Source organism: Brassica oleracea, chromosome C6 (genome assembly GCF_000695525.1).
Source record: "Brassica oleracea var. oleracea cultivar TO1000 chromosome C6, BOL, whole genome shotgun sequence".
NCBI classification, from domain to species: domain Eukaryota; kingdom Viridiplantae; phylum Streptophyta; class Magnoliopsida; order Brassicales; family Brassicaceae; genus Brassica; species Brassica oleracea.
Genome location: NC_027753.1, coordinates 6,813,474 through 6,825,991, shown reverse-complemented (window position 1 = coordinate 6,825,991; position 12,518 = coordinate 6,813,474). Strand labels below are relative to the sequence as shown.

Below are 12,518 nucleotides of genomic sequence, written 5' to 3'. Positions count from 1 at the left end.
GACGGAGAGACTCGAAGGTTGAGTGACGGACGCCGGGACGCCGGTTTGACGAACTGGAGAGGCAGAGAGAAACATTTTCTAGAAGATGGTTAAAGCTAAGAGGAATCAATGAGTTTTGTGGAGATGCAGATTGAATTCATCAAAGATGAGAATCATATATATATGGTTTACAGAGGGGCTACAAATCAGGAACCTTTATGATCAAGCGATTTAAGATGGGGACATGAAGAGTTCACCGGTGAAAAAATAGATTACGAACATATACACGGTGCAACTCTGTAACTCAGACTTGTTTGAGACAATGATGAAAAGAACCCATATTAAACTACAACAGTTTACAATATAGGAAAACCATAATTGTTGCAAACTTAAGCTTTTTTCATATAACGTGATGAATCCCATTTAAAAATGAAACCATAACACACTTGTAGGTCCGACCCTCAGAGGAAGCCGAAGAAGCAAGGGCTTCCGACTTTCATAAATATATATTAGGTTCGGCCATCAATGTACAAAGGTATCAGTTAGCTTAGTGGTATAAATGTTGGTGTTTATATCTCAATAACCCGGGTTCGAACCATGGGCTTGACACTTTTTTACACTTTTTAAAAGTGGGATCCACAAAACGATGACGTGGCGCACTGAGGAGTGAGCAAAAACTGATATATTATAATATAGATTATTAAATAAAATATATGGTAACGGGTTATATAGATAAACTTAGTGTATCAATTTCGGCAAACATATTACCATTTCCTAGCTAATTATTCTACACATTATTGACGTTATTAGTTTATTTAGATCATATTTACATTGTAAAATGACTCAGATAATATACGAAGACTCGGAGAGATCTCTCCTAATATACGAAGATGCGGAGAGATCCAAAGAGAGGAAATATAACTATACAATTATTTGTTTGCGGTCCCTACTTTCTTAAACAATTTTTTCCCTCCCATTTTAAGCAATTGCACAAGCATTATATAACATATTTCGTAATAATCTTCTACTTTAACGTTTTTCTTTGGTAACAAATCGAAGTTCAGTCAAACCCCCCACGTGGTCACGTTTTTGTCGGTCGGACGAGTTCACATGGTGTAGTCTTGCTTCAAGCACATACTACCTTTATATATATCTGTACCATCTTTTATACTTACGTTTTTAAATTAAAACTAAGCGTTACCATATTTGAAATCCCATATCTCATTAACATTAATTTAGATTGCCTGTATATAGAAGTACATATATTAATAGGTATAAATAAAAACGTGTATCACATAAAAATATCAAATTAGATTAATACTATACACTAAGCAGTGTATTGTGTTTTCATTATGAAATTGGATTAATACTATATTTAAAGGGATGTTAAGATTACGAAATTGGATGGAAGGTTGGTATATGCCATAAAACCATAATATTTTCTGATATTCCAACAATTATATTCAAGATCGAAAAGTTATCGACCGGAAGCTTATGATATTTTGGAATCTAATATAATGGTTAGAAATCTTTAGTAAATTATCTACTCGATTTCACATGCTTTCACTCGTTTATTGTAATTTTATTTTGAGATATATTATTCAAACAGAAAAATTATAAATGGTTTTTTTAATACAATTTGGTGAGCCACAATTTAGAATAGCGTAGGATTATAGTATCATTAATTGTAATATATTTTATACTTACGTTAAAATAAAAGTAAAATTAAAATCGAATTACAAAGTATATTTTTGTTACCTAAAATGACTTATGCTGGAAAATCTGTTTTCAAAAAGAAGATATCAAAGATATCAAGAATATTTGTTATTGTCTACGTATAATATTTGTCCCTTAAATAAAGTAATATAAAGATATGACAATATATTATCATTCCATTTCGTATAAAAGTTATTATATTTGAAATAACATGTTATTATACACACTTAATATTTTTTTAAAAAAAAAAAAATCAATATACTAATCTAATTTTTTTATTAAAAAAAGAATTAATTTCTTTCTGATCTCGAGATCATATCTGTACAATATTATTTCTGTAATTATAAAATATCATAGACAATTACATATATATGAAAAAATAAAAAACATTTCAGTAATACTAATTATACGTTTGTTTTGGTAGCATTAATCTGTGAGGGAAAACATATTTTAACTGTCCGGCTATTATATATTCCATATGAACCAAAATGTTAATTTTGAAAATACATCCTTGTGTGTAATAATTATAGTTGGAAATTCATGTATCTTACTACCATTTATAGTTTTGTTTGCAAAGTTCTAAATAACATATGCCCTTAATTAAAATCGCATGTCTTACAGTGACATCTTTCATGCAACACATTCCTCAAAGAATCCATCAACTTCATGAAGGGATTTCAGTGCGTCCTATCACGGTATGTATAAGAAATGTTTGGGACATCAGAAAACACCAAACAGATAATACTCAAACTTCCATCGGCTTCCTGTGCTACGACCACCACGTAAGCCTTTTTTAAACTTTAACATATATATATATATATATATATATATATATATGTTTTCCAATCCACCATATTTTATTTAACCTACTCATTATTTACTTAACTGGTTCGGCACAACAAAATTTGTTCACACTCAGGGACAACTATTAGAAGGTCGGCTCACCGGAAACATTCAGCCGAATGATCCAAAAAACTTAACTGAAGGAGATATATATGAATTTTCGGGATTTTATGTCATACATAATTTACGACATCGGAAACTCACCCAACTGTCGTATTACATTCAGATCGACCAAAAGACAATAGCATTGAACGTTACACTCAACGGTCCGATATTTCCAGTTCAAAATTTATCTCCTCAGAATTACAGAAATCTATTGTGGTTAGCCACTACACCCACATACTTACCAGGTAAGTAAGTCATTCCAATATTAATTAAACAAACATGGATGTTTATTCTAAAATCAATGTGCAGATGTCGTCGGGCAGATAGTCATAATACAAAAAATAAAACCATACCACCCAGAACTCAATATTGATGCCATGATTGGTCTACGGCTGAACAGGTAAGTCTAACACAATAGTTAAAAATGAAATAATAATTATCTTCATACATACATCTCTATCTCAGGTCGACAATTGTTAAACTCATATTGTGCGACAAGCAAGCAGCAGATTTTAGCATCCTACAAAGCAAGAAGGATAGGAAATTTAAAGTTGTCATCATCACAAGCATAATTCTTAAACTTTTCTAAGGTAAATAATTTTATTAAAACATCAAAAAATAATACAAATCTAAATTTTGTTTTATCAACATAACAATAATTTTCAATATTTTTCAGGTAAACTACTACTCCGTTCATCACCAGTAACAAATTTCTACTTCAACAAATCAATTAATTACATAAAGCATTTCAAAAAGCGAATAAAAGATCATGCAAAATCATGCAGCACGGAGTGATTCTAATTCATGCATCATTCGAATTATTATTATCTTTCTCACAGAACTTGATACCTAGATTTATTTACATTTTAAATTATTTTAGGTTTTATATTTTAAATAGGTTATTCAAGTACTTTTTTATTTTCGTGAATTTATTCAAGATGAAATTCCGATCTTTTAAAATAAAAGAATATATGTTATATACATAATTATATTTTTTACAAAACTCTAAAATCTCAAACTTGGTTCTTCATATTTTATTAGTTAATTGTGTTTCATCGTCCTAGCCTAATGTTACTGATTACTTGGTGGCATATATCTATTAAAACTAAGATACCATTTTTAATAAACCTGATGATTTACTATTTTCCTCTCTCAGACGAGTTCACATGGTGTAGACCATTGCTTTTCTACCCTACTTAGCTACTCTTTTAGCTTTTAAACAATTGGGTAAACTTGATACTCACCAATTTTACAGACATTTTGGAACATACAATGCTTCAATTTCAAAAAAAATATTGAAACTTATAATCAAAATTCGATTATCAATACACATTTCCGCGCATCGCGCGGAGAGAGAACCTAGTTTATCGTAATTAAAGGAAGAAGCGAATAACAACTTCGTCAATTTTTAAAACGTTAATAATATACGAGTTAGTCGGTGACTTAGGAGGTGGTATTGAATTCAAGAATTTAATTGACTTTGAAAGAATTCAATTGAATATCTAAATAATATATTTTAAGTATTTTAAGAATTTGAGAGGATTTTAATGCATTTCTCTAATTTTTCGGTTTTAGATTTTAAAGGAATACAATTAAATTTGATAGAAACCAATTCTGTTAAATTTCATGAAGTTTTTGAATCTTTGTATGAAAATGCACAAAGAAGGAACACAAATTTTAAAAAGTAGAAAAAAAAATCATAATAAAGATGTAGAGTAAAGCCATAGCAAAAATAATAAAACCATAATCATTTCCATACCATATAAATAGAGAAAGTCATTTTTAAATGTAGAATAAAAATCTACCAACAAAAAAAATCCAATTATGTGTATATCATTATGTAAAGATGTAAAGATAAGATTATAACATAATATAAAAAAATTGTTCATCTATTGTAATATGGATTACAAAAAATAATATACGTTTGTCATTTCGTCAAAACGATAATATATATTTTTAAATTGATAACATTACATTTCTAAATTCATCGTCTCAATAACTTTGATGTACATATATAATAAATAAATGATATAAAGAATTCTCTTCAAATCCTAACTTAAATTCTTTAAACAATATAATAAGTTTTTCATTAATTTTTTTTTCCAGTACAATTACCATGAAATCCACCAAAAATTGAATAACAAAAATATTTAATAGAATTAGTGAATTGAATAACACTATAATTTAAAGTATTTTAGTAGAATAATTTTAAATTCATAATCCAATAACACAAAAATTTAAAAGAATCGATGAAATACATAATTAAATAACATAAGAATTTAATGGACACTTCAATTATTTTAAATTCAGTTAAACTTCTAAATTGAATACCCACTTTAATCTCAGAAAAAAATCTCATCTTTCTCATCTTCTCCAATCTGAACATTCACGATTCGCCATGGAGAAAAAAGACAAGACTCACTCGCCACAATCTCAATACTTATCACCATGTCCCTCATATCCTCATCCACCCACTACTCATTACTCATGAAAAGGTTATGATATGATGATCTTCGTGAGATACAAAAGAAGATGACTGGGAGCTTCAACGCAGGGTATCAGGGTACCAATTCAACCAAAACAAAGAGATTTTAACCGCAGTGGGTTAGGCTTTATGGGCGTAGACTTCATGCCTTCTCCAGAGAAGTCTCCTCCTACTTAGCCTGAGCCTAAGGTAAAATATTCTCTTTGCTCATTTCTTATTTCATTAAGCAGTTGCTAATGGCTAGTGGCTATTTAAAGTAAACATGTAATGAAAAAGTGCACAAGGATATTAATGTCTAGTGTAGAATAATATGTCTTCTTTTTTTAAACATTTATTTTAAGAAGAGCGTAAGAGATCCACCAAACTTGAGTGTGTGATATAATAGTCTTTAATAAGTAAAAATGGAATGGGACATGAGGTTATTAGTACATGAAGACACCAATGTTGGTCGAAACGAAAAAAATTGGAAAGGATATCAAGTCTCTTTCTTTCAGATCAGCGGTGCATTGTTAACACATAGTTAAACTAACATGGTTAATGTTATTTTAGTGAAAACGTCTTTAATTTTCGCTATTGATACTTCGAAAACATTGTTGTTAATATGTAAATGTCATGGAGAAGCTCTATAAAAGAACAATACTTCACTAACATGTGATAGGATAAATATGAGATGGAAGTAGTGGACATACAAAACTCAAATTGCAGCAGTACTAAATACATAAAAACGATAGAAAGCCTGAACCTAATAGGCTAATGTTAAAGATGACATGAACTCAAAATGGGAGAAAAAGTTGCCAGCTTTTAGAGGAAATTTCTAAAATTAAAACATCATCCAGGTTTGCTCCCGGCGGGGCTCGAACCCGCGACCTTCGGCTCATAAGACCAACGCTCTAACCAACTGAGCTACGGGAGCTTGATATTTATAACATTATGCGTTGATATAAAATTGAACAGAATCCCAATTGATATACATGAACAGCAAGGACCAATTAGGCCTGAGCGTTTTTAACTCAACCCGAAGTACCGATCTTAACCCGAACCGGAAAAACCGAAACCGAATCTAAACTTTTTTACAAAAATATCCAAATGGGACTTATGAGCTTACTACTTTGGACTTTGGTTATAATCCGAAGATATCCGAAATTAGTTAAATATGTTAATGTTTTATATATATTAAGGTGATTTAGATATTTTAGAGTATTCAAAATATTTTTGTAGTTTGTTTTATTTGTTATTTTGAATACTTTTTAGTTAATTTAGATAGTTTAACTAATTTTTAATTAGATTTGTAAATGATTTATATATTTTGAAATTTTTTTGGTCAATTTTCGAGGTTTTTAAAAATATATTTTTGTACGATTTTAAACATTGGTTAAATCCGATCCGAACCGAATCCGGAAGAAACCGAACCGAACCCGATCCGATAATTAGTAAAAACCGAATGGTACTTATGAGCATAACACCGAAAATCCGAATCACCCGGACCGAAACCGAACGCCCAGGACCAATCATCAGTTGTTTCAACAAACGTCTGCCCCTGAATGAGATTACAAGTGAAGTGGTTTAAACTTTTTTTGTTTTCGGCAGTAGTGTTGAAGCAATAGTAGAATATTAACATTCGTGAGTAATAAAACTTAAGAGAACAATAAAAAGGGAAAGGAGAAGAATACATACTCAAGAAACAAGAAGAGATAATAAGATTAGCTTTAATAACAGTGTTGCAAACACATCAACACTGACAAATCTCAGAAATGTAACTTGAGTTTTTTACATTCTGATCCATAACATAAAACAAGAAATAAAAGAAACACTCAAGAGAACAAATCTTTGAAGGAGAGGAATCTCTCTATGACCAGCCAAACCAGTAGTCAAGAATGTAGACCAGACCCAAAGAGAATGGATAAAGCAAGTATGCTATGAAACATGTCCATAGAGGATACGTTGTGCGGAAGCTAGCGAAACATCCCATCACCAGACAAACAATGAGAATCACCAACACCTCTGATGAAAAGTTCCATGTCAGTCCTCGAACGTAGACGATTGCTAGGAACACCGAGAGACACAAAATGTTGTTCATTGTCACTCCACCACATAGCTACACATAGAGAAATGGTTTTATTAATAAGTATAATGAGACAAGAAAGATGATTCCTTCATGGAAAATAAACAGACCTCGGAGAAAGTTAAGGAGGCGGTTCTGATCTTTTTGCGAGAGGCGAAGATGATGGCAGAGACGGCTTCACTCGAGTTGGTAGCTAAAGGCAAAGCGATGAAGGAAATGAAGAAAGATGGGATCCCTGTGGCTGCAGAGAAGTTGTTAACTGTGTCCACCAAAGGATCAGCAAACGCAGCTGCAATGGCTGCTCCCAACAGTAGCAGTAAAGCTGCTTTAATGGTGATCCATTTCGGGTCTGCAACCTCACCAGACTCCTCATCATTCTCACCATTTTCATTGTCTCCCAACAGAGCATGTTCTCTCTTTGTTTGCACATGGAAATGGTCAAGGAACTTCATTGTTCTAGGACCAGCATCAGGACCAGAATGACCAGAAGCTCCCATTGCCTGGATAAGCCAATGCTTAATCCCACGGACAAACTCTTCTTGATCAACTTCCTCATCAAGAGTCTTGTCAAAATCTTGGAGAACTCTTCCCACAGCATCGTCCTTGTCAAAGTCTATATCCTCAAAGCTGATTCCAATGATAAGCGCCTTAAGTTCAGTAGCTGATAAGCGTCCGTCCTTGTTAGCATCAATTGTATCAAACAACCTAATAAACAGATTTAACTTTAAAGCACATGGTGAAACCTTAGTAAAATGGTGAAATAAAATTTGACTTACTTTCGAATGACATGCTCATCAGGCTGGCCTTCATCATCAAGAAGTCTTCCCAAAGCATGTTGTTTCAAATGCCTTAGGATTCCTGATATAACATGCTTGTGCTTCGCAAAAGCAAGCCTTCTCCTTTGGATCCATGGTTGGAACACCTATGACATAGAAGAACAATCTCATAAGCAAGATGGAGAAAGCAAAAAACAAAGAGACACCAGTCTAGTGGCTGGCTATGTACCTGATATACACAGTAGGAGATCAACATTAGAACAGAGAGGATTAGAGCAACCAACACGGCCAAGTGTCTTCCAGATGTGGAGTTCAACACTTGTGGAAGCTGGACAATGACGAACGGAATAACAGATATAGCCATTATTCTTGCGGCATAGCTGGTCCAGACATCAACAGTCACACCAGAATCTATACACACAAAAAAACAACAGTTATTAGCATTTCACCTTTTTGTATGTCACAAGAGACATAGAGGTTGCTTTCTTGTTATTACCTTTAAGATGGAAGCCTTTAGTGTCTTGGTTGTTAACGGCAATATCATCACGAAGGTCACACTTGCCAACAACAGTGCAAGTTCCCCAGATAACAGTGAGAAGCATAACGGTGGAGCCAGCTAGCAAACCCATTCCCACTGAGACTTGGCTTTGTGCAGTTGCTGCATCTCCAGATAGTCCAGACACTGCAAAATAATACCCCAACACAAAAAAAAAAAAAATACAGTTCAAGAGAGACCCCATCAAGAAAAAAACAAAACTTCACAAAAAAAAAAAACAAAGATACCATTGACACAGAAAAAATAATAATAATAATTGGCGAAAAAACAGAAGACAATGAGTTCATCAGTTACCATCAACGTATCATCATCATCACTAACTATAAGATTCACAGAACCTAACAAAGATTCACTTTTTTATCTCTCAAACCTCAAACAGTACCAATAAAGAATAAACCTTTCCACCTTACCCATAATAAGCATAGCGTCAGGAAGAGCTCCGAGCATGGGAAGAAACAAACCACCGACGATTCCAGGTCCCAAGATCTCGAGCAAAAGCTCACTTCCGGCGGAGAGATACGTCGCCGCCGTGAACATGAGAAACCCATAGACCAAAATCAAGAACACGTTCCCAAGCGCCGTCTTAGTGCACGGCATGAATCCATAGGTCTGTTCACAAGCCTCCTCTTTCTCCTCAGCCGGGGGAGCAGAGACCACGGTTCTGATGATCGTTCCGGAGTCGAGACTTCCACCGGATATTCCATCGGAGATGAGATCGGCCGAAGATGGATGAACAGCGACGAACCGAGCGTAAGCCGATGAGGTGAAGAGGACGAGGAAGAGAAGAGAGAAGAGAGATCTGAGTCTCATGATGATGTGTTTGAAAAGAAGATCAAAGGGTGAAGTTCATGTGTGGATGAGTATGTAATGTGTGTATATATATATATATATATAATCGGAGCTTTTATTACAGAAGATATGGTTGTGTCTTATGTGTGTATAAATCGTGTGGGGGCAGTAAGGAAGGAAGATGAAGAGAGCAGAATCATTTTACCATTTTAACCTTTCATTTTCGTTTTATTTACCGAATTGTTTTACTTCTGTGTGTACATGTTTTAATAGAAGAACAGACATTCTAGTTGCTGTAATTTATTTAATAAAAATTGCTATAACACGTATCCACCTCAGCAAGAAAGAGCAAGAGATAAGAGAGTATTTAATTACAAAATAAAAGTCTTGGGGTACTACTAATTCCCTACCTTAATGGCCTTCCTCAAATTCAACATTGAATTATTCAGCATTTGTTCTTTTTCCCACTATTTCGACATTGTAAGTATTTTATAAAAGACTTATTCTTAAATTTAACTTTAGAGATTGTGTTATTTCATATTCGATATCTTTTAAAAAAGAAAACAAAATATTATCAAATTACATTATATTTTTAAAATTAAAAAGTAAAAATAAAAAAATAATAGTAATTACAAAAAAAAAAAAATTTAACGTCGTCAACAAAATATTAAACCCTAAATCCTAATCCCTAAACCCTAAATCCTAAACTCTAAATCAAAATCACTAAACACTAAAACGCTCAAGGGTTTATGGTTTAGGGTTTATGGTTTAGGTTTTAGGGTTTTAGTGTTTTTTATTTAGAGTTTAAGATTTATCCAAGGATTTACGGTTTACCCAAGGGTTTAGGATTTATCCGAGGGTTTAGGGTTTACCCTAGGATTTAAGGTTTATGATTATGATTTAGGGTTTAGTGTTTTACTGACGACGTTAAAAATATTTTTTTGTTAATTCTTTTTCTGTAATTACTATTTTTTTTACTTTTTTATTTTAAAAACAAAATATAACTTGACAATATTTTTTTTTTAAAAGATATCGAATTTGAAATAATGAAATATAATTGGTTGGTGAACCTAGAAGTTCACCTTAGGGGGTGAACCCAATAATAACTCTTTTATAAAAGGTTAAGCTATAAAATAATACAAGATTTTGATCCGCTGTATTTTAAAAAAATATTATGCTATTTGTTTTTTATGTCACTATTTAGGGTTGGACAAAAAACTTGAATTCGAAGAACCGAACTGATCCCAATCCGAATAAGTAGTACAAAATCCGAACCGAAATTGATTAAATATCCTAATTATTCAAATTTTTGGTATTTGAAGAACTGAAACATAATCCGATCCGAACCGAAATATTTTGGGTATCCAAAATAGATTTATCTACTTATATATATTAATTATTTTTAGATTTAATATATATAAAAACATCCTAGTTAAAATATACTCAAAACTTCAAAAATACTTAAATAATTATTAATTCTCTATCCAAATATTTAAACCAAACCAATTTATATGTTAAGTTAGGTACTCTGACATATGTTATTCAAATTTATATATAATATATTCTATTGTTTATAGATTTAAAAAAAAATAAAGCATATAATAAATTTTAATTTTTTAAAAAGAATTTAAATTAGTTATCCAAATCCGCACCGAATCCTCAAAGATTTGAACCGAACACGAAATTTCAAACAGATCTGAAAATGAACCCGAACGCCCACACCTAATCACTATTATATATCCTATATGTGTCATCATAGGTTACAAAAATATGTGTTATCATATAATTAATCGTATTTTATTTGTACCATCAAATAAGTAATCTGATAATTAATAATATTTTATAGGTACAATCATATAAATAATTACATATATTATATTTTAAATTTCAATGTGAAATATAAAAACCACAATTTAAGTTGGTGTTTTAAATTAGGCTTTGTATTGTATGTTTGTTATACATATTGAATTTTTTTTTATAATGGTTATTGGAAAATATGTTAGTAAAAATCAATTTTTGAATATATGTATATTTTTCAATGAATTTCTGATATAAATCAATTTTAAATTATTATTTTGATTTGAATATGTATATCAAGTAACATAATCCCATTACTTTTTAATATTCCATGTAGTGGATTTCCAATTTTTTTAATAGCATAAACTCATTATTTTTTTTTTTAAGTTACAGCTATCCATATTTCCAAACAACATTATATTTATTTTTTTACTACTACCCATGTTTCCAAACAAATAGTAAATGTACTTCTACTTTAGTAAAATAGATATGACCTCAAAATATGATAAACATATATGGCTGCCATCAATTTGGTCGTATTTTTCATGAATATTAAAATATCTACATGAATTTAAAAATAATGAATCATAGAATATGCTTGTTCTAATTTTAGGATATATTAATAAGAAAGTTAAAGAATAAAACTGATTTGAACGTTAATCCAACCACTTTTGGGACTGATTAAAAAATAAAAAATTCTCTAGGACAGTGTTTTTAAGTTATTATCACAAAAATAGCATTTAATAAAAAAAATGCTAAAATTTTTTATTAAAGGCTAAAATTACATATATACTTATGGTTAACTAATGTAGACTTAGAGTTTAGAATTGGGATAAAGTTTTGAGGATATAATTTTTTTTTTAGATTGACTACTTCGATCATTTTTTTATTGAACAGAATTGCCTTTGAAAAATTTATGTAGGTTATGGGATGCTAATGAAAAAAAAAGTAGGTTAAAAGGGTAATTTGGGAATTGTGCTTTTAGCTTAGAACCGGCCGTTAGTCGTTACTATCGGATTTGGTAACCGGTGACACGTGTAATATTAAGCCAGTTACGAGGGTGTAATAATAACTAGGATAAGACCCGCGCCTTGCGCGGGATTAAGTTATTATTTTTATTATATTTTGGAGAATGAAACAATAGTTTGGCTTCATTTGGATTACGGGTGTTCAACCCGGATATCGGGTTAGTTTCGGTTCGGTTCGGTTTTTTTCGGTATTTGGTTAGTAAAATATAACTACTATTCTAAATCAATATTTACTTTGACTTTAGTCTTTCACATACTTTTGAAAGATTTCAACTGGACGACTAAATTGATCAGCCAATCTTGTTGCTTTAAATCATTAGTGTTTATATATATATATTATTTAGTTTGAATATTTATTAAATAAAAATTCATATGCGTTATA

The 12,518-nt window shown here is 31.4% G+C and overlaps 1 protein-coding gene and 1 non-coding gene across 2 annotated transcripts; both read right to left on the bottom strand.

Annotated features, from left to right (window-relative positions):
• Nucleotides 1-5,967: 5,967 nt before the first annotated feature.
• Nucleotides 5,968-6,041, bottom strand: TRNAI-UAU. Its single transcript has one exon. It is a non-coding gene; the product is annotated as a tRNA-Ile (tRNA).
• Nucleotides 6,042-6,756: 715 nt separating this feature from the next.
• On the bottom strand, nucleotides 6,757-9,452 carry LOC106300666. The gene is made up of 6 exons (XM_013736861.1): nucleotides 8,933-9,452; nucleotides 8,463-8,648; nucleotides 8,196-8,377; nucleotides 7,967-8,112; nucleotides 7,301-7,895; nucleotides 6,757-7,223 (listed from the first exon to the last, which is right to left on the bottom strand). The coding sequence occupies exons 1-6, from the start codon at nucleotides 9,330-9,332 to the stop codon at nucleotides 6,975-6,977; spliced, it is 1,758 nt and encodes a 585-aa protein (XP_013592315.1). The 5' UTR covers nucleotides 9,333-9,452; the 3' UTR covers nucleotides 6,757-6,974.
• Nucleotides 9,453-12,518: the final 3,066 nt, after the last annotated feature.

Coding starts and splice junctions, on each gene's coding strand:
- LOC106300666 (XM_013736861.1), bottom strand. CDS start 9,332: ATGAGACTCAGATCTCTCTTCTCTCTTCTCTTCCTCGTCCTCTTCACC. Junction 7,896..7,966: donor GATGAGCATGTCATTCGAAA/GTAAGTCAAATT, acceptor TCTGTTTATTAG/GTTGTTTGATACAATTGATG. Junction 7,224..7,300: donor CCTCCTTAACTTTCTCCGAG/GTCTGTTTATTT, acceptor CTCTATGTGTAG/CTATGTGGTGGAGTGACAAT.